This window comes from Candoia aspera, chromosome 5 (genome assembly GCF_035149785.1).
Source record: "Candoia aspera isolate rCanAsp1 chromosome 5, rCanAsp1.hap2, whole genome shotgun sequence".
NCBI lineage: Eukaryota > Metazoa > Chordata > Lepidosauria > Squamata > Boidae > Candoia > Candoia aspera.
Genome location: NC_086157.1, coordinates 79839942 through 79863530, shown reverse-complemented (window position 1 = coordinate 79863530; position 23589 = coordinate 79839942). Strand labels below are relative to the sequence as shown.

At 38.1% G+C, this 23589-nt stretch overlaps 1 protein-coding gene across 1 annotated transcript in view; it reads left to right on the top strand.

The window, feature by feature from the left end:
- Positions 1-2032: 2032 nt before the first annotated feature.
- Positions 2033-23589, top strand: part of LOC134498561 (transmembrane protease serine 7-like) — a 32702-nt gene continuing 11145 nt past the window's right edge. The window contains exons 1-10 of the mRNA XM_063304719.1: positions 2033-2083; positions 3660-3861; positions 5494-5624; positions 9480-9547; positions 10218-10411; positions 12481-12519; positions 14719-14947; positions 15646-15776; positions 16959-17071; positions 18839-18945. Coding sequence (XP_063160789.1) covers positions 2033-2083; positions 3660-3861; positions 5494-5624; positions 9480-9547; positions 10218-10411; positions 12481-12519; positions 14719-14947; positions 15646-15776; positions 16959-17071; positions 18839-18945 — 1265 coding nt within the window. The remainder of the gene's footprint in view (positions 2084-3659; positions 3862-5493; positions 5625-9479; positions 9548-10217; positions 10412-12480; positions 12520-14718; positions 14948-15645; positions 15777-16958; positions 17072-18838; positions 18946-23589) is intronic.

Genomic DNA, 23589 nt, shown 5'->3' with positions numbered 1-23589 from the left:
AGTTTCACAACTCCTGAGTTTTGGATGAGGGTGGGGAAACTTTCCTGACAGTTACAATACAGCGGGTTCTATTTGAATGCTAGGAAAAACTTTTTAACAGTAAGAGCAGTTTGACAGTTCAACCAATTTCCATAGAAGTGATGGGCTCCCCTTCACTGGATGTGTTCAGGTAGAGGCTGAACATCCATCTGTTGTGGATTCTTTAAGTCTGACTGAGCAGCAATTTGAGTCAGTGAGCTAACTGGCTTCTTCAAGCTCTATGATTCTATATAACAAAACCATCCTGCTTCATCCTATGGACAGATGCTATAAATAGCTGCTTCCCTGAGGAATGACAGATGCAGTGTATAAGAGAAGTATTTAAATCTACCTTTAAGCCATGTCATGCTTGCTAGCCACTGAAGAGGCAACTAATCAGTAGAAAGAAAATCAATGAGGGCTTTTAGCTGATCTCTCCAATGAAAGGCTAACTCTTAACTAATAGGAATCACCATTGTTCATAAAATGCCAGTGTGAAAGGAATGGATTATTAGCCAAGATACATGTCTGGCTCCCCTTTCTACATTCATCACAATCTTAGTAAAGAAATACACAAGCTGCATTTTCCATCTACATGAGATCAGTTCAGTCTGCTGTATAATTCTCATTACAATTGTATTAGGAATCAAATGTCTGGTTGAGTTTTTTTTTTCCCCCAGAAGCCCTGATAGTTATAAATTGAGTCTGGATCCATAGGTTTTTGTTTTTTTAAAAGGCCTAGTCTTTAATTCTTAGTTATTATATTTTTTAAAATATATATAATCAAATAATTTCAACTGTAATTTAATGAACTCTGTTTTAATCTGTTGACTGATATCATATGCATTAGACATCAAAGAGGTGACAGATGTACAGTACCTGAAGATTTAGAAATGTCCTTCAAGAAAAGTCATGAAATTTAGATTCATAGAGCAAGCACCATAACAGAAAAGGTACATCAAGGGAAGACTTTGGAGCAGAAGGTCAGATTCCCAATTAGTAGAATAAGCAGGCTGACTTTTAACATTTTGAAGAGACTAGATCAATATACACAGCCATTATAAGTCCTTTAGAAGAACATACCTAAAATTCTTACTATATCTGCAGAAATGGAACTGTGACTATCACGGAAATATGTTTATATTATATTTATCCTTCATCTCATTTAGGCTTTCATGATTTTTGTAGGTTACTTCAGTTAGGTTATCTGCTGCAAACTGCAGAAATGGGCAACATTTTCTGTCACAGCCACATTCCTTCAGAAGGGAATGATGACCATGTGATAATTGGTGATAAACCAAGCAGTGGGTTTATCAAAAAGTGATGCTACCTTTTTCTTTCTTGTTTGCTTTCTGACAACTTCTTCTGTCTCTTCCAAGCAGAAGACTGTGGGGTTGGAACAAATTGCTCTTACCATAGGCCTGAATTTATCCTTGTACATAGGTTTAGAAAACTTCACAATTTAAGCCAAATTCATGAAAATAGACCAAAAGCTACACATGGCCCCAGGGTTCAAGATACTCACCTCATTGTGTTACAGTGACAGTTCCATGCACTCTTACATGGAAGTGAGCCTCAAAGAGCCTTACTCCAGGGGAACATAGAGATTTTTCATGTTCACTCCTGTTTATTAATGCTTATTCCTATTACTTTTAAAACAATTGATTGATTGATAGATTGATTGATTACACACCATCAGGTTGTTTTCAACTCCAGCAACCACATAGATCAATTTTTAAAAAAAAAACCATACATAATTAAATTTAGAAAAGTAAAGCTAGGCAATCTAATTTGGAGCCCACTGCTGCTTGACAATGCTTTTCTGAATGTTCACTGCAACAGAAGGATAGAAGCGGATGAAATTACCAGTGGAGATTCTTGAATGTAAATCGATGCCATACTTGTGAATCCACCTGGACAGTGTTAGTAGACTTTTCTTCAAGCACAGTTTCCATCAGTTTTTCCTGTAGTGCTTTGAATAAGCCTTCTATAGCTGTCAATTTCATCTCCTATAATGGATGATCAAAGAAGTGACAGATCTACTAACCCCGAGGATGAATTAAGTGTAAGTAAGCAAACTTAAGTGCACTGTAATGTTATGACTGGGTCAACACCAATATGTTTGTCATATTCTAAATTATGGAAGATCTTTATTGGATTGCATAGCCATTGTAAATGCAGTAAATGTACTCCCTTTAATTATAAACAATATTTTCAAATGAAATATGACATGACTTTGTGTTCCCAGAATGATGGGATACAATATCAGGAGGGAATTGTTTAGAGAATCAGAAATGTATGGAGAGCTGGAATATATTTTTTTAAAAAACTAATTGCATCCCTACTTGGGGAAAAAAGAAAAAGAAAAAGCTAAACAGTGTATCTAAATATAATCAGCTTTCAACTAGTTGGCATAGAAACTGTTATCCTGGAGGACTAGCATGTGGTAAAAAAAAAAAGAAGAATTTAAATAATTTATTGTGCTGTGGTACTTAAATTACTTCATTGATGGGGGATGAATTTTATAATGATTAATTATAACTAGTATAAGAAAAACTATATATACATTGTTCTCCCACAGATTAGAAAATTATTTGGAATATTTAAACCCTAACAGTAACTATGAATGTTATTGTTCTTCAAGACAGACAGAAAATGTATGGTTTTGTTCACAGTGCAGATGAATCAAAAGCAAAGTATTTTATATATTATGCTCAAGTCTAAAGAACTTAAGAAAGAAAGGTTTAGTCAGAAATAATGTGAAATTCCAGACAGATATATATAACTATCTCTTTCATATAACATGGTACAATACAATACTATAATCTAAGTAATCTTCTAAAATGAACAGTAGTAACTAGAAGATACTCAAATGGTATTAATAACTTTTGTTGTCAATGCCTACTTAGGACTGAAAATTAATTCTCTGGCCAGCAAAAAATACTTAAGAACATACCAGATGCTAAATTTATTGCATGAGCATCATTAAAAGTGTAAACAGAAGTTCTGCCCCCATCCCAATATGGAATGCTACCTATGGCAATTGTATCGTTCCTGGAATGCAGTGCCAAGATCACAAATGATTATTTGCTGTCATTTTTCTTGGAGAGATATATCAACATGAAATCTTACTTTCCACCTTCTTGTTAAGCTTAATGTTGGCACTATCTAAAATCAAGAAGAAATGTCTTCTTCCCCAGGAAAGTGAGATCACACTCTTCCCATCGTGCTTTCAGATCTTTAGAGAAAGGAGACTAAATCCTTTCAATTTCAATTTTATGCATCCTTTATGCATAATAAAGTTAGTTAAACACCTAAATTCTACCTTCCTTGTTAGCTGCATCTAAAAATACTTGATAAAACAATGGAACAAGTCTTCATTTAATGAAGTGGAACAAGGGATCATGCCCTCATTTAATAGCCTTAAAACAGAATGTTCTCAAATTTTTCATGTCTTAAACTTGGTCATGCTGTTTGGGGCAAATGGACTTGGAATTCAGCACCTGAAAATCTAAAAGTTTTTCATCTCTGTCTCTAAAATAAAATCCCTGAACATACTTATCTTCAGGAGAAAAGGCAGCTTTGAAATTAAAGATATTAGAATTTGCCTTCTTGCAGCCCTTTTTGTCTTCCATTTTAAGGTATCAAATATATCAGTTCAAACAACAGATTCTGAAGAAAAGTGGGAAAGACTCACAAAGAAACTCAACAAGACATCAAAATCCAAAAGGAAAGCTAAAAGGAATAAGTCTGCCTGGAATTTTCAAAATAAAATAATCCTGTTTACAGTAGTTCTCTTCATTATCGGTGTATTAAGTTGGACATTATTGTGGCTCTTTATTGGTGAGTCCCTCTCCGCATCTGTCATCTAAGCATTGTATTCCAAAGGGTTTTTATCATACTAGGAAATCTTTGACATGCTAAGCTGCTTGAGAAAAGCATTTATAGGTAAACATCTTCCCTAATCTCTCAGTTGTTGGAACTGGACTTCCTAGCCAATATGATAATTGCAAACCTAACACATCTGGAGAGCACCCTGTTCTGGAAGGTTGTATTTGGTAGATGTGCATTCTGACTCCTCCTTGCTATGGTTAAAGATCCTCAGCTACTTGGAAACTCCTGTTGAAACGATAAAGGAAACCACAGTGCTGAGAATCTTTTCCCTCTTGCTCAGAAGCCTACGTGACCCTAGAAAAAAAAGTACTCTGAGAATAATCATTCATAGCTTTAAACACAGAGATCAAAAAATGTCTGCTAACTGTACTTCTTCTTCTTCTTAAAAGACTGTTGCCATCCAAAAATCTGCTCTATATTTTATAGGATTTCTTTTTAAATAATATGCCAGTTTAAAAATAAGGAATCTGATTCTAGCCAAAGCATTGAAAAGATGCGACACGATGGGTTGAGGAAATCAACACATGACCTCTGACATAGGATCAAATTAAGCTTACCCTCTATAGACTATTACACTGTCCCAAAGAGTTTTATTCTTTAGTTCAAATTTTGAAATATGATAATATTAAATCAGTTAAAATCCACTGTAGCATAATACCCAGAAAAACATATATCAAGACAAGGCAATGTGGATTACAAATATTAAACTCACTATTGTGAACAGACGCTAAAGAAGCTATACTACAACTGTATAAAGATTTAGCATATTTAAAACACTTAAGTGTTCAGAAGAACAGAGAAGTTCTTGCCAACAAAGCTTTTCTAGCAACGTCATTCCTGTCCACCACTGAAAAAAACCTCTCTTCTTATTTCCTTAACTTGCCATTGATTAAAATGTGTTGGGAATGCAAGACTCAGAAGATGTGTTGAGATGGGTTCATTTGGCCATGCTGGCTGGAAATTTTGGAAGTTGCAGGCTCAGCTCATCTGGAGGATGTCAAGTTGGGAAGGATGCCTTAAGGAGTGGTTAGGTTCATCTGAGAGTCACCTAGCCATATTTGGTTGGTATTGAAAAAATTAAGCTGGGTTGGTCCTGGTTGTATCTGAATGGGAGACCATGTCTGTAGGCTAGACTGGAATGTAGAAAAATTATCCTGAAAGACAATGGAAAACCAGTTCTTAATTGTTGCTTTGAAAATCATAGTGATGTTTCCACGCAGGAGAAATCAAACTGAATGCAAAGGAGACTTTACTTTTTTTAAGGTGGTAAACCAGACAGCTAAGGAAGTGGGTATCCAAGTCAGGGAACCGCTTACAAGGGGAATGAGATAGGGATTTTACTTGGTCTGCTTTATACAAGCAGCAAATCAAAAATATAGTTTACCAGATAGATGCTTTCCAGAAAAGTTATGAAGCTGGGTTCACCCTGCAGGTGGGGCACTTTTTGTTGTGAATGTTGAAGGTCATGATGGACTTTGTGCTTTTCCAATTCCTGGAGACCTGTTGCTGTAAACTTTTTATTTCCATAATGAAAGAGGAAGTAAAATAGCATATACTCACATTCCCCATTCTATTTTACAGTTGAAGCAGAAAACAAAGATGCTTTGTATTTTGTTGGACTATTTCGTGTTGCCAACATTGAATTTCTTCCAGAATATCGGCAGAAAGAATCTAGGGAGTTCCTCTCGGTAGCACAGAATGTGCAACAAGTGGTAAGAAAACACATACACAATGGCATACCATTTCTATCAGCAAATTTTACAAAATTATTAGCTGGATATACTGTATGCATTCATCAGTTTTGCATGTTTCAATGAGACAATGAGTAAAGGCCAAGTGTACAATATCCCTTTCTCAGGTTGCTTTGCTGGGGATTATAATGTAAGTAACTTTTTCCCAAAGATGAGAGAAGCCTATTTCAAAGAGCTATAAAATGAATAATTTTGCTGACAGGAAGAACAGGACAATCCTTGCTGGCGTTTATCAGTCTCTCCCAGCCAAGAGAAATTGGAATAGTGCAAAAGGAAATGAGAAAGGAGTCCTGATCTTCAATAGAGAAAGGATTTTTTAAAATAAGTAAATATACTATACACACACAGACACAAACACATACATACTGTGTGTGTGTGTGTATATATATATATATATATATATACAGGCCCGCAACTAGGGTCTCTGTCACCCGGGGCAGACATGGATTCCACGCCCATTTTGGTGCCCCCCCCCAGTGCTCATTTGGTGCCTCCCCAGTGCGGCGCCCGGGGCACATGCCCCGCTTGCCCCCCCTAGTTGCAGTCCTGTATATATATATATATATATATATATATAGAGAGAGAGAGAGAGAGAGAGAGAGAGAGATGATTGTATAAAAGAAGATGGAGGAAATTGTTTTGCTCAGTTAATACATAAAGTAGTAGGTCCCATGGCACAAACAATCCTATTCCTAAAACAAAAGGTGAGAGGTGGTACCATCAGTTCCTTGGCATGGTCAGATTATTCCCTGTTAGCATTGGATTTGTCTGTGGCTCCCCCCTCCATTCAAAAGAAGGATCTATTTGATCATTCCACCCCAGGTACTTGATGGACCCTGTTGGGTATCAGAGAGAATTTGGAGTTGTCCCTGAGGCTCTGTTGTACAGTTCAGCAGAAGCCTTAGTTGCTTCTTGGAATGAGAGGGCAACAGCAGCCTTGGATTGGATCATACCTGCACAGGCTCTGAAGACTGTGTGCACTGATCCTGGAGACCCTTGATTTTCAAAGGAAGTTTGGGGGATGAAAGGGCACAAAAGATACCTAGAGTACCACTGGAAGAAAGCAAATTCAACTGAGCATAGGTAAGAACCCTTATTAAGGATTACTTTAATTGTGTTAATAAGAGGGGCTAAACCTAATTATTTTCCCACTCTTATTCCATCCACAGATAGGCATCTTATGGCTCTAGTTAAGGTTACTGGTCTCCTGGGTAAGGAGGGGCCAGAGCAACTGTTACAAGGCCTCTGTGAGGACTATTCTAGGCAACTGTTGGATACAACTGCCTGTGCAAGTCTCATGGAATTGACTGAGAAATGGTTGTGTTTTATTATCTGGGAAGAATTTGAGGCTATTAGTCCTGATGAAGTCCTTGGGCTTTGAGTTCTGTCACTTATATTTTAGACTCATGTCCCTTCTGGTTGATCAAGGCTCCTGGGAGAAAACATGTAGTGGTAACTGCTTTCCTGAGGGTGGGGATAGTTTAATCACTTTTGAAGGAAGTGGTGGTCCACCCTCTCCTCAAGAAACTATTGCTGGATCTAACAGAGTTGGCCAATTTCCATCCAGGGAAGGTTGTTGCAAAGCTGGTAAGGTTACATCTCTAGAGGACCCTGGAACAAGCAGATTATTTGGACCCCTTTCAGTTGTGTACCAGCCCAGGTTGAGACAACATCAACTGCACTTGTAAATGATCTTTGATAGTGTCAGGATAATTGTGATGTATTCATCCTGGCCCTTCTGGATCTCTTGCTGGCTTTTAATATGATTAATCACTGTATCATTCTGGCCCAGCATAGAGGATTGGCAATGGGGGGCATGGTTGTACAGCATTTATTTTCCTTCCTCTGAGAACAGTTACAGTTGGTGTCAGGAGGGTGAAGTCCTAGACCCCTGAACTGCATGGTACTTCAGAGAGTACTCTATTCTCTCCCCAGTCCTATTTAACATCTACATGAAACCATTGGGCAAGTGTAGTGAGTATAGAGCATGACCTTGAAGGACAAAAGGAAGATCCACTAACACCGCAATGATCAGATAAACAAGACTTGAGCCCAGGCCAGGAAAGTGGTTTATGAAAATGTTTCAGACAACCTCCCCCACACCAGGCCACTGCATTAATTGACATGAAGATAAAAGAGGGAGGAAGGGATGGGCTGCTACTGGGGGGGCGGGAGAAGCAGGGCATGTGCCCAGGTGCCACACTGGGAGGGCACCAAAATGACACAATAGTATTTGTATACAGAATGTTTTATTAATTTAATGTATAATAGAATAATAAAACTTGCTAACAACTCCCTCACCAACCCATGGGGGGGGGGCAGAATCCATGTTTGCCCCAGGTGACACAGATCCTAGTGGTGGGCCTGGGAAGGGAAACACATTCAGACTTGCAAAATTCTGTTACTATAGCTTTAGGTCTGCACAGTGTTTGTTTCTTAGTCTGGTCTGTCTTATAAGACTGACAGCAAGATCATATGTCAGCATGGGGTGAAGGATCATCAGTATGCTGATACTCAGTTGTACACCTCTGCTCCTGTCAATATTCTTTTCCAGTGTCTAGAAGCTGGAGGGATCTGCATGTATGAAGCTGAAAAAGATTAGGCTTAACCTAGCAAGATTGAGTGGCTGTAGGTTTTAGGGACCCCCAGATCTGAGGATTTTATTTCTTTGACTCTGTTAACATTCTGTAAGGCCTTGAAGACTTGGCTTTTCCTTCAGGCATTCAGCCTGATTGTTAATTGACCCTGATGAGTAAGGTTGGTTAAGGCATTTTTCCCCAGGTGGGTTATTAGGAGCCTCAGTGGCATTGTATTGTTCATTTGTGTTGATGTGTTGTTGATGTTATTGTCATTACTAGATATTTAAGTTATTGTTTTTATTTTTATGATATGTTGCCATCATATGTAGCATGGTTTTATGTATTGTTAGCTGTCCAGAGTCACTATGTTGAGACGATTATTTAAATTATTTAAATAAAGAGTATGCATATTAATTGGTATGGCCAATATGTGTACCAACTGCATCTCCTTAGTAATATGCAGGGTATTCTAAAATAAAGGTGTAATATTTTGACACTACATTAGCATTAATCAGTTTGCTGAACTTCTGTGAACTAGAGCAAGGAAGGGGGCAAATACTATTGCAGTGTCAATATGCACACATAGTTTTTAAAAATAAAAAAATAAAAAAATGGGCATGGAAGGAGAAATGGTTAGATGTAAAAAGTGTACATCTCTCTCTGAATAACTCTTGATATGCTTCCATTTTTAAGCAGTAGAAAAGAATGGAAAATGTCCTTTTTTGGAATTTTACTCTTGGCTTAACTTATTTTCACTTACACTTTTTTTTCTGACCCAGCTTCTTTATTGTGGAAGATCCTGACATATTATTTTTGGAAACCCCAAGTTGTACAATATTGCAATGAGCCAAAGGTGAAGCTATTATCTGAGGAAATCTATTCTGGGACTATAATTTAACTGGTAACAGATTTCCCCTTCATTTCCATTAAATCATGGATTATTATTTTATTTTAGGCTGGTAGAACCTCATTTGGCTTTCCAGATACAGATTTAAGTCACATCTAATTAAAAGTTGGTGGGGGGAGGGGAAGAGCTTCATATCCAGGCAAACAAAAGCTGTCATAAGCATTGCTCTTTACTTTCATAAATGAATACATTGTTATAAAAATATTTCATCATTCTCAGAAGAAATAATCACGAATTCTTGTTAAGAATCCACAATTTTGACTGCTCTCAATAAAATAAAATTGAATGTATGAAGGACAGTCAAATAAGTTTCTAAACTTTGTCTTTCAGATGAACCTGGTGTATACCAAATCTGCTTTCTCAAAATTTTATAAGCAATCCATTGTCTCTGATGTCAGGTGGGACACAATTTGTAGCTTGTTTCTTTTATCATTTAATTTATGTGCATTATCTTGCTGCAGGTCAAGTACCACTTTACAAATGACTGTATGCCAGCATACAAAGCATTTCCATTCCATATTAAAACATTGTATATTTCAAAACTATTAGCATTTTCTTTAAATAATGACAGTTTTTGATGTAAGCTGAATAAACTTTTGGGTCCAGTTCAAGGTGTGGATTATTACATACAAAGTCCTAAATGGTTTGGCACCCAAATATGTAGTGGGTTGTCTTTCCTGTCCAGATTTAGCCCAGTATATCTGTGCACCTTGAAAGGATCTGCTGAGGCTTCCCAATTTTTGTGAAGTGATAATAGAGGGGGCTCAAAGGTACAGTATACTTGTCAATGACAGCTGAAAACCATGGAACACCTTTCCCTCTGAGGTTTGTGGGGTCTCATTTTGCTCAACATCCACAAGGTTTTTTGTCCTGATGTTTATTGTCTGTTATTGTCCTGATGAGGTGGACCTCGGCTGCCTCAGTGGATAATCTTTGTTAATTTAGTTAGCGAGTTAGTTTCATTCGTTATTTTCCTTGTTAGGAAACTGCCCCAAGTCCTTGAATGTATGAACTACACAAGTGATTGTATAAATTAAATAAATAAAATTTGTTTTGTACTGATTTCAGCAATAACAACAATGGGGGACTTCTTGTCCATTTCTGGATTGTGTTTGTGGTACCACAGGCAAAAGGCCAAATATTTTGTGAAGACTGCATTGCAGCTATTTTAAAAAATTCAATTCAGACAAGCATCACCAATCGAACCTCAGTAGGAAGTCTTCAAGGTCTTGCAGTGGATATGGATTCCATTGTGCTCAGTGGTTGGTATTTCTAAATCAAGAATTCATATATAGTATTAATTGTATCTGAAGGTTTCCTTTTTCTGAGTGCACAGCATTTTAATTTAGGGATTGAAGGGGACACAGACAGTTATGCATGGAAATTGTAAATTCATGGGGATAAAATTTTCAGCCTGCTTCTTAGCTTAAAATGGTTAGGAGTGCTTGAGGCAGTTACTCAAAATAGATTTGTTAAGCCTCCTAGAGATTTAAACATGCCTAACTGAAGCCTCACTTTTGTTTCAAAAATAATGCTGAAAAATTTGCTGCCAAATATTAGCTGCCAAATCCTGGGAGCTTTTGAAGGTTGCAAAAATGGAGCTGGGGCCATGTTCTTCTATGCATTGCCCACTCCTGTTCTGATGGAAAGAACTACCCTTTCTCCAGAGATGATAAATGAATAATTTTGTTATACTAAAACAATTACTCTTCACAGTTGTGCAAGAACCCCACTACTGCAATATTTATTTTCTGTATCCAGCAAGACTTAAAAAACAGTATGAGTAATTTTTCCTGTTTCCTAGGAATTTTAAAAATTACTAAGAAATATTTTCCAACTGTTATCTTAAAATTTATAAATTACTAGAGAAAGACAAATGTCACTATTTCAGAACAGGAATAAAAGAGGATCCAGGCAATTGATCCCTTTGACATCAATACCTGAAAAGATTCTAAGGTAGATATTAAAAAGGTCAGTTTGTAAGCAAACTGAAAATGATGCAGTAACTATAATATATCAGCATTCTTTGTCAACAATAGATTAGCTTTTGGATAACTTTCTTAGTTGATTCTGGGAATTGTGTATAAGTACTATATCTTGATTTCAAGAAAGAATTTAAAAAGGTACTCTGTAATATACTGATTATCAAGCTAGTTAATTGAAAATCATACTCAGAATGCTCACAATATTGGGTCTGGGCTGTGCACTCTTCAACAATGTTATTACTTAGTAGCCCCAGAATATTTAGCAAAGCCAGTCAATTTAATTAAATTAGGAACAGTAGTATCACAGAACATGGAAATAATCAAGATTGGCTAGAGAAATGGGCTGAAAATGAACAAATGAATTTAATGGAAGAAAATGAAAAGTGCTTAACTTTTTAGGCAGAAATCAAATGCTGAAGTGCAGACTGGTAGATACCCAGCTGGCAGTATTAGTTGATTACAAACAGAATACAAATCAGTAGCATAATGTGGTGGCAAAAAAAAGGAATGCGCCAACACAGTGGAATATCAAGGGTGGTGTTGGGGTGGTCTGGCCTTGGGTACAGGCAATGGAAAAGGCGGGGGGGGGGGTGCTGCCAAAGATGACAAGGAGGCTAGTGGCAGATATGGATTTTGGTTGCTGCTCCCTGCACTCTAGTCAGCTCTTTGGCGGTTGGTGGCATGGTGTAGCAGCAATGGAGGAAGAGGGTGTTAAAAAATAATATGCTCTGGGTTTCAAATATGCTTGATACACCACTGCACCAACAGAAGCACAGTTTTCAAATCACAGGAAGGTTTAGCTCCATATTAATCTTCAATGGTCAGGCTACGCCCTGAGTATTTTGTTAGTTCTGAGCACTGTATTTTAAGAAGCGGTCAGGTAAATTGATTCAGAGAAGAATGACAGGAGGACCATCTGATAAGAAACTCAGTCCTAGATAGAGAAATTAAAGGAATTGGTAATGAAACACTGCTATGAAAGCACTTTTAGAAACTATCACAGAAAATTAGGCCAGGACCTGATCTCTTTTAGTTCAGAATTTAGGATATGGTTTTAATAGATATAAAAAACAAGAGATCAGATTCCAGATGAACTTAGAAAAAAAAATATTCCTAATAGTAAGGTAATTTGACAGTGGAACCAAACACAGAATTTATAGACTTCTCTTCACTGAGTGTGTTTAAGTAAAGTCACAAATTCATATGTAATTGTGCAATATGAATTTGCTCTGCTTCTCAAGTTCCAAATCTATAGCTTATTATATGCATATGTACTGTTTACTTACTATTTATTGCAAACATTGTTTAAATATAAGGAGACTTATTAGTATTTTTTTTCAATGTAGTTGGGCTTCGATCGGATTACTCTTCAACAATAGGAACAGGTACACTACTGAGTTTGCCTATCAGCACTGTTGTTTTTAACCTCATTTTAACTGGGAAGTATATATGGTGCAACAATTAAAGTTGCAGTGATCACCTTTTACCATTTTTCTTTATGGCTTCTTTTGCACAATGCTTTTGATTGTTCAATGTACTTTACAAAACATAATCCTTACAAAGATGCTAGAGATAAGTGAGAATTAGGAAATGTTTCCCATTTCCAAGAATAAGAGATAAGAAGTTTCTGTTCTAGGACTGTTTTTTTTTTTTTATAGCTAGAAGTTTATTTTGTAGGTTTATGCCAGGCTAATCTACAAATATATAAGGAGAGAATCAACAGAAATAGCAGCATATGCAGATAGCAGTTCTCCATCCTTCACAGTATATCGTTCGAGGCTTTCAACAGTTCAGAATGCTTCTGTTTCTGCCATTCCTGCTGTTTAGACTACATGTAACTCACAGCTACAAGACTGCGTGAAGGCTGGAACTCACTCTGTTGGTCTATTTATTTATTTGTTTTATAAGGCTGCCCAACTCAAAACCACTCTGAGTGGCATACACCAAATTTAAAAACCAAGATTAAAGAAAAAATTAGAAGAGGTAGCAACTGAAGATCAACATTCATCCGCCCTTGGAACACAATTCATGAAAGTCAGTGTCGTAGTTTCCTCTCACACTGAGGCAGGGTATGCATGATACCTAGATTATAATAGGTCCAACAGTATTTTAAAAAGAAAGATAACCCCCTCTGCTGCTCAGACAAATCCTCAGGAAGAAAATGGAAAATCCACCCACATTCATGATAAAGCCCCATTCATTTTTCATCATCAGTCCAACTGTAGCCTCCCCTTATCCTTAGTTCTAAATATGTTAAGTGCAGCTTCAGTCACCAAAAAGTCACCTATTCCAATTTAGAGTGAGTGGAAAAACCATAAAAGCATTTCACATTGTCAGTGTGATGCCTTGGATTCACCAGCTGATTGCTATTTCCTTTCATTATTTTTTAAACCTGTTTGTTGTTTTTGTTTCTGATATGTCTGTTTAGGAAAAGGGACGAAAAAATGAGGAGTTTATGGGGCATATACGTTGCCTCTATTTCTGAGAATAGAAGCAGCTACTACAGCCCAACTACAGCCATCTTATTTTTCTACTGTTAATGCTTTTATTTCTTTATATCTTCAAGGATTTTTTTTATTTCTGCATATACCTTGGTGTGAAGCTAATCAATAATTTTTTAAGAAGTACACTCTTTTCTCATGTAAATGAAATGGAATGCATTCAATTAAAAGACTGAGATTTTTAAAAGTTAGCATTATAGCCCTATGTTATAGGATGAGGATCAATCAATTTAGCATTCATTGCATCCTTCTCATGCAACAGCATATCTATGTGAAATGTGGTCACACTGTGAACACAACCAATTTTCTGCTGTAATCATTGTCATATGCCTATTACTAACCTGTAAATTCCAATGACTATGAAGCTTCACAGCAGAAGGACTTTCTATATAGACTATGGGATTAAGTCATGTAAACCAAGCTCCTCAGTTTCATATCTTGTTCTCCATTGGGCCAAGGGAGATGGAGCAAAGCAATGCAGCATGAGACAGGAGATGGGATCAGCGATCCCTGAGGTGGGCTATCAAACTAGGCAAGTTGGAGACAGACCATTGCATTGCAAACCATAGATGTGTTGTATTGTAAACTGTAGATGTGTTGATATCACATGAACATTCCAAAGGGGCAGCAGCTTGTATTGCAATGCTTCTTCTGCCATCTTGATGATTTTGACTGGCCCCCACAGACACTTATGGTTTGGAGCGGTAACCATATATCCATATGAGTAGATTCTAATTATGTGTGGCTTCTTCCTTTCCTTTCCTTTCCTTTCCTTTCCTTTCCTTTCCTTTCCTTTCCTTTCCTTTCCTTTCCTTTCCTTTCCTTTCCTTTCCTTTCCTTTCCTTAATATTTGTAAATAATGAAAATCAAAATTGTAAACATCAAGAACTTTTCAGATATTTTTGCAAGCAATCTGATCTTGCAATCAGCCAAACTTTCATAAGGAAATGAAATTGTTAATGAAAGTAGTTACATTATCATTTTTTATCAGTGACATGAGAAATGCTATGTAAAATGTGATTCCTGCATAATAATTGGAGTGGAGCAATTGGTGAATGAAATGGGCTTGGGCTATTTCTGCAGGTGCAAACTGCATCTATGATCTGCATGCAGATCGTTTGCATCAACATTTTCCATTGGACTTTTTGGAAACATCAGGAAGGATGATCTGTTATTTTAAACTGATTGCGTTGGTTGGCTACTTAATCCGCCTTTCCATAGCATCCATCCAGATTGAAGCAGACAACTGCATTACTGATTCATTGACCATTTATGACTCCCTAATGCCAATAAAGAGTAAGATATTGTATCGGTAAGTATGTTTTTTTAGTAAGATTTAAAAAAAAATATTGCTAAGATTTTTTAAAAATCTAAAACTTTTAAACAAAATCTCACAATTTCTTTACACAAACATGTTCAGATGCTGTATTAATAAATATCTGTCTCCAATGGAATTAAATGGTTTAGAATTCACAATGTGAGTTTGTTTTAACAGTAAGCCATAGTTATCTAGGATCATATGTTGCATCAAACTTAAGCCATGATATACAAATCACAATAGCTAGGTTTACATAACACATTAAGCCCACCAAACAAGTCACATTATGGATTAGTGAAAAATAGAAACCACAAATTTATATGCTATTTTGAAGCATATATTTTATACAGAGTTAGCAACGGATAAGATTCCTATATGTACCCTTTAAAATTTTTGATTCCTCATTAATGGTAATTATGATATTATATATGGGTGAATTTAGAAGCTCTTGTGGCCACTCTCAAGGCAAGCATATCTATTACATAATCAGTAATATTTTGTTTTCAACGCACGTTAATGAGAACTATAGGGATTCTATATTTACTGTTCCAAATTGTTAGCACAATTTGTTGTATGTTTAATCAGTTAGATTATTAACCAATGAAGCAGAGGGGGAATTCTAGCACAGGCATAAAAGATACCTAGTAATTTCTATAACATCTATGCATTTATAACAAAATATTTTATTTCAGAATATGTGAACCATCCAATTCATTCATATCTTTTGTTTCTACAAATAATATGATGCTAGTCACACTGAAGTCCACACAAGTGAAGAAAGTGAAGGAATTTCACGGCTACTTTGAGGTCATTCCACAAGAAAGTGAGTATTCTCTCTGTCTCTCTTTTAAATGTGGAAGTGTGGTCATATTCTGGACATTACTCAAGTTATGTTCTGCCTTTGAAAATACTGCATTATTCATGGCAATTTATTTTATCTTCTCTGGCATCCATTTAGATCCTCTCCAACTTTTTTCATCTCTTCTATTCCTTGTTTCACTTTCAGTAAGAGTTTTTTCTGCTTAGAACATCAAGGGTTAGCCCAGCTGCAGTTACTCCTATAACCTATCCATGTTATGCTACATTAACCCAGTAGATGGAGCAGTTGTCATATATACCCAGCATGAAAACTATTTTTAAAAAGACTAATTTGTCTACTTCTGACTTTACTGAAAACTGATCGATATTCCAAAGCAAGATTAGATCTCATGAGTATTTGACAGAAACATCACCAGGAAAACCACAGCTTGGTAGACAATGCTGGGAACAGAAGACAGCAGTATAGCAGCAAACCACTTCTATATTGTTGCCAAGAGAATTATCCATGTAGTAATAGGAGCAGGGCTCAATTTGAGAGAATCTTGACCTTTAAACACTTGTTTTATTCAATTATCTATAGGTAGTTTCATGGCAATAAATGAATCCTACCTTACTATCTATAGTAATGGGGACTTTCCAACTTAGCACAGGAAGTCAGGTAGCTTTGGGTATCTTTTTTCTACTACTGTATATTAGTCATTGACTCTTCTGTGGTCTTCTAATTTCTTTATTTTCCTTACTAACTATCACTTTCTTTCAAGAAAGTCTGTGATAAGTATTTAGCAGCTTGAGAGAACTTTTCATTGTGATCACAAAAATATGGAGGTCATGACCTTGACATGTAGACTATGCCTTCCATGCCACTTTCATAATCCAGGTAAAGGCAGTTCTGTTTTCAACAGCATTTCTTTAGGGTGCCACATCACATTCAGATTCTCCTTATCTGTGTTTCTGCCTTGTGTGGAAGGACTAAGCATTGTTTGTTGCTGTCTTATTTCTCTTACTACATTTTCCCCTGTTTTCACTTATTTCCGTTCTTTGTCACACTGAACTCTATGTAAAACAGCAGAGAACCATGTCTAACAATTAAAAAAAAAAGTACTACAAAGAAGGTTTCTGCCTTTTTGGTTGAATCTTGGTTTCCCAACTGTATAATAATAAACAGGATCCTCCTCTCTTTTCTCAGAATGTGGAAAAGCTATATTGGCATTAGAAAGTGCCGGATTTGAAGGGCGAATCATGAGTCCATATTATCCCAGCTACTACCCTCCGAAATGTATTTGTGTGTGGACTTTTCAGGTAATTTGAAATCCCATCATTGGAGGAGTTTCCCAACTACACTCATGCATGTTTGGTGTCAGCTGGAAAGACGGCTCTCTGTCTCTTTAGTGAGATGAAGTTGCAAGACTCTGATCTCTTTGATCTCTGCACAAAGCTTTAATGTCTCTCCCACTCCCGTTTTTGGGTCAAGTAGCTGCAATGGGAGATGAAAGGTTTCCTTGTGAGTGATGGAAAGCTGCACCTGTACTTGGATTCTGCCAGCCTGGCCTCTCTCTTTAAGCTTTCAGAACTGGCAGGTTAAACTAAAGCAACCACTATGTCTCTTTGTAGCCTGGCACAGATAAAACAGAAATGGCTACTGAGAGTTATTCCCTGGTTTTGTGCCAATGAGAGGCTGATGGGCCAATCTGATTGCCAACACAGAGGAGGTATTGGAACTGGAAGAAACAAGCAGTCTGCATTTGGGATGAAACGTTTAATAAGATAACTCATTATCTGTATTTTAATATGAACTAGCCTAACTTGTACTTCCTGAACTGATACTTGAATTGATATGCCATTGTCCTTCAACATTCATGCTCTCAGTTTTACAACACTTATTTTTTTCAGTATTGGCTCCAACTAAAAATCATTATAAAACCATGTTGTGGGGTATAGTAGAACACCCAAAGATGTTGATGAAGCTTAATGAGGATATTGTTCAGAATGCATCATATTAGGGATAATTGTATGCAAGAATGCTTACATTAAGCAAAATCGCACACTAAATGGGACAGAGAAAGGTGTATGAATATGCACGGTTACTGTTACGTGGATGTTAAGAAAAGCTCTGTCAGCCCTTCAAGGTAGGCCAGGTCAAGCAACAGGCACAAGAGGGAGGCCAGGAATGCTCTTTGTTGAAGTCAGATAATAGAATCTTGAAAGTCTGTCAGTTTGTCTCACCTTAAATCAAACAAAATTAAGATGGGGTTACTTTCTCGGGTTTTCGGGCTTTTCAGGTTTAAGTTGCCATTTCTCCTCCTCCCCACTTAATGTTTCATTGCTGTCTTCCCCACTTCCCAAGGCCAGATCTACATTCTTTCACTTTCTGTGTGTGTGTGTGTGTGTGCGCGCGTGCACACATCGAGTCACTTTCGAATCACTGTTGACTCCTGGCGACTGTCTGGACAAGTCCCTGCAGTTTCCATGGCAAGGTTTTTGGGAAGTGGTTTGCCATTGCCTCCTTCCTAGGGCTGAGAGGGAGGGACTGGCCCAAAGTCACCCAGCTGGCTTTGTGCCTAAGGCAAGACTAGAACTCACAGCCTCCTGGTTTCTAGCCTGATGCCTCAACCACTACACCAAACTGGCTCTCTACATTCTTTCACCAACATGTGGAAATGAGATGGAACAATTAAAGACTGGCAAAATAAGAAATGGAGACAGAACAAAAAGGAAGTATATTCCCCATTCTACTGTACTCAGTGGGAACTTCTCTCCCAAAGCACATGACAGCTTAGCTCTCACTCCCCATCTATTTATTTATTTATCTATCAAATTTGTCACCATCCATCTCCTCCCACTGGAGAGACTCTGGGCGGTTTACAACTTCCCACTGCAGCCAATGCTAATACATACGTAAAATAGTGTTATATATCTTCTAGCTTATTCCTATTTTATTCTTGTGGCATATAAAATGAATTCTGATAATAAGGAGAACATGCCACTCTTTCTACACAGTAAAAATTGCCAGGCTGAATTGTTCCCTTTTGTAAAAAATGAGATGTTTTTATTCTTTCTTAAAACCAGGCACCTCGGAAGAATTTTGGTATAGCACTGAAGTTTCATAATTATATGATAAGTGAAAAAAGCATTAAAGGCTGTGAGCATGGATGGTGGAAAATTAATGAGCAAATGTAAGTATGTTGATATAGGTAGCTTAATGGTGCAGCAAGGAAAGTTTTTCAGTAAATTAGTCTTATGGACCCTTAGAAGCATGTTCCACAGAAAACTATTGTGTATTAAATCAGGTTATTTGTCCATCAAGCAAAGTATTGTTTGTCCTGATAGACAAGCTAAGTAAGACATGTATAATTACATGTGAAAGGGTCTGCACTCCAAGGATGTGGACGATCGGGCAAAGTGGCATTTCAGGATCCAAAAAGCAGACCCCCGCAATAGCGGGAAAATGCTAGGAAGAAGAAAAATTACATATGTGAAAGCTTTCCAACAGCAGACACTCTACTATATCCATGGTTGCCCTGAGAAATCATTTGGGTGACAGCAGTGAAACCGAAATTAATTGGGAATTGTGATATAATCGGAAATCTTCTGATTTCTGAAAGTTTGAACAAAACTAACATTAGGCATTTGATGTGCTATTACTTAAAGGATCTCTGCCATGTATGTTTGTATTGTATTGGAATCCCATAGGTGTGAGAGTGTGTGGATGCGTGTCTCGCCCAACACATCAAGTGTGTGCAGAAAAATCGAGCAATCTTTGGACAGTTTTATTTCTAATAGCATAAACATGTTGCTGCATGTCTCAACAAGTAAATATTGGCCAAAATGGAATAATCATGTCTCATCAATAATGTCACAAAACATTTTCTCCTAAGTTCAAGTTTAATTGTAATATGGTTCATGAAGATTCAAAGAAGTGACCTACTATTTCCCAAAAAGAGCTTTATGTTTCCTGAACATAATTTCTCCATACACTGCATAGCAACCTACTTCAAAATGGATGGAGTTTCAAACCAGTTTATGTCATGGTATCAGAAGAGGCAAATTCAATATTTTTTAATAAAAATACTCAACACATCTATAGGACCATCCAGATCCCTAGGTTTGCCTACAAACTATATCTGAATATTGTCTGTTATATGAGAGGTACCATTGTTGTTTATTCGTTTAGTCGCTTCCGACTCTTCGTGACTTCATGGACCAGCCCATGCCAGAGCTTCCTGTCGGTCGTCAACACCCCCAGCAACCCCAGGGACGAGTCCGTCACCTCTAGAATATCATCCATCCATCTTGCCCTTGGTCGGCCCCTCTTCCTTTTGCCTTCCACTCTCCCTAGCATCAGCATCTTCTCCAGGGTGTCCTGTCTTCTCATTATGTGGCCACAGTATTTTAGTTTTGCCTTTAATATCATTCCCTCAAGTGAGCAGTCTGGCTTGATTTCCTGGAGGATGGACTGGTTGGATCTTCTTGCAGTCCAAGGCACTCTCAGAATTTTCCTCCAACACCACAGTTCAAAAGCATCGATCTTCCTTCGCTCAGCCTTCCTTATGGTCCAGCTCTCGCAGCCATATGTTACTACAGGGAACACCATTGCTTTAACTATGCGGGCCTTTGTTGTCAGTGTGATGTCTCTGCTCTTAACTATTTTATCGAGATTTGTCATTGCTCTTCTCCCAAGGATTAAGCGACTTCTGATTTCCTGACTGCAGTCAGCATCTGCAGTAATCTTTGCACCTAGGAATACAAAGTCTTTCACTGCTTCTACATTTTCTCCCTCTATTTGCCAGTTATCGATCAAGCTGGTTGCCATAATCTTGGTTTTTTTGAGGTTTAGCTGCAAGCCAGCTTTTGCACTTTCTTCTTTCACCTTCATCATAAGGCTCCTCAGTTCCTCTTCACTTTCAGCCATCAAAGTGGTATCATCTGCATATCTGAGATTGTTAATGTTTCTTCCAGGGATTTTAACTCCAGCCTTGGATTCCTCAAGACCAGCTTGTCGCATGATGTGTTCTGCATATAAGTTGAATAGGTAGGGTGAGAGTATACAGCCCTGCCGTACTCCTTTCCCAATCTTAAACCAGTCCGTTGTTCCGTGGTCTGTTCTTACTGTTGCTACTTGGTTGTTATACAGATTCTTCAGGAGGCATACAAGATGACTTGGTATCCCCATACCACTAAGAACTTGCCACAATTTGTTATGGTCCACACAGTCAAAGGCTTTAGAATAGTCAATAAAACAGAAATAGATGTTTTTCTGAAACTCCCTGGCTTTTTCCATTATCCAGCGAATATTGGCAATTTGGTCTCTAGTTCCTCTGCCTTTTCTAAACCCAGCTTGTACATCTGGCAATTCTCGCTCCATGAACTGCTGAAGTCTACCTTGCAGGATCTTGAGCATTACCTTACTGGCATGTGAAATGAGTGCCACTGTTCGATAGTTTGAACATTCTTTAGTGTTTCCCTTTTTTGGTATGGGGATATAAGTTGATTTTTTCCAATCTGATGGCCATTCTTGTGTTTTCCAAATTTGCTGGCATATAGCATGCATTACCTTGACAGCATCATCTTGCAAGATTTTGAACAGTTCAGCTGGGATGCCGTCGTCTCCTGCTGCCTTGTTATTAGCAATGCTTCTTAAGGCCCATTCAACCTCACTTTTCAGGATGTCTGGCTCTAGCTCACTGACCACACCGTCAAAGCTATCCCTGATATTGTTATCCTTCCTATACAGGTCGTCTGTATATTCTTGCCACCTTTTCTTGATCTCTTCTTCTTCTGTTAGGTCCTTGCCATCTTTGTTTTTGATCATACCCATTTTTGCCTGGAATTTACCTCCAATGTTTCTAATTTTCTGGAAGAGGTCTCTTGTCCTTCCTATTCTATTGTCTTCTTCCACTTCCGCGCATTGCTTGTTTAAAAATAATTCCTTATCTCTTCTGGCTAACCTCTGGAATTTTGCATTTAATTGGGCATATCTCCCCCTATCACTGTTGCCTTTTGCTTTCCTTCTTTCTTGGGCTACTTCTAGTGTCTCAGCAGACAGCCATTTTGCCTTCTTGGTTTTCTCTTTCTTTGGGATATATTTTGTTGCCGCCTCCTGAACAATGCTGCCAACTTCTGTCCAGAGTTCTTCCGGGACCCTATCTACTAAGTCCAGTCCCTTAAATCTATTCTTCACCTCCACTGCATATTCCTGAGAAATATTAGTGAGCTCATATCTAGCTGATCTGTGGGTCTTCCCTAATCTCTTTAGTCTGATCCTAAATTGTGCAAGAAGAAGTTCGTGATCTGAACTACAGTCAGCTCCAGGCCTAGTTTTTACCGACTGTACAGATGTCCGCCACCTTTGGCTGCAAAGGATGTAATCAATCTGATTTCGGTGTTGTCCATCTGGTGAAGTCCATGTATAAAGCCGTCTCTTAGGTTGTTGGAAGAGAGTGTTTGTTATGCAGAGTGAATTGTCTTGGCAAAATTCTATCAGCCTATGTCCTGCTTCGTTTTGTTCTCCCAGGCCATACTTACCTGTAATTTGAGGTGTCATTTCACTGCCCACCTTAGCATTCCAGTCTCCTGTGATGAAAATAACATCTCTTTTAGGCGTGTTGTCCAGTAGGTGCTGCAGATCCTCATAGAACTGCTCTACTTCAGCTTCTTCAGCATTTGTGGTTGGGGCGTATATTTGGATCACTGTGATGTTAGATGGCTTGCCCTGAATTCGAATTGAGATCATTCTGTCGTTTTGGGGGTTGTATCCAAGCACTGCTTTAGCCACTTTACTATTAATTATGAAGGCTACTCCATTTCTTCTGTGGTCCTCTTGTCCACAGTAGTAGATCTGGTGGTCGTTTGATGTGAAGTGGCCCATTCCAGTCCATTTCAGTTCACTGACGCCCAGAATGTCTATCTTTAATCTTGACATCTCACCAATAACTACATCCAATTTGCCCTGGCTCATAGATCTTACATTCCAGGTTCCAATGGTGTGTTGATCCTTAGAACATCGGATTCGCCGTTCACCACCAGCACCGTCGGCCGCTAGCCGTCCTTTCGGCTTTGAGCTAGCTGCGTCATCACGTCTGGGGCTAGTTGAGCTCATCCTCTGTTCCTCCCCAGTAGCATTTTGACCATCTTCCGACCTGGGGGTCTCATCTTCCGATGGCATACCGACATATCTCTGGTTGTACTGATCCATTTAGTTTTCACGGCAAGAATACTGGGGTGGGTTGCCATTACCTTCCCCAGGGATCGCATTTAGTCTGACCTCTCTGTCATGACCTTCCGGTCTTGGGTGGCCCTTCACGGTTTAGCTCATGGCATCATTGAGGTGCTCAAGCTCCAGCACCACGACAAGGTAACGATCCTTTGCGGAGGAGAGGTACCATGCATAACGTTAAAGTCTCTTGGTGACTTCATGGATATGTCTGTGGACAGGCTCATTCGTTTGTTTTGAAACAATATGGGCATCAATCAGGGGGCCACAATGGGAGCAAATTATGACACACAGATTTAAGTACTTGTATCAGATGTCAGTATGCTAATATATAATGGCACCATTTGTGTGAAGACATAATCAAATATGTATTATTTACCCTTGCCCTTTTTGAGAATGACTGTTGACTTCTACAATTTAGCTTACAGATTTAGGGTTTCCTGGTCATCCCTTATCCAAGTCCTAACCAGATGCAACCCTGCTCAGCTTTTCAAGATCAACCAATTTTGGCGAGGTGCTGTCACTTAGTTGGGCATATATTGTACTGTATATTCTTGCATTGCTCTGAGAATGACATCTTTTAACTAAAAACTACAACAAACAACAA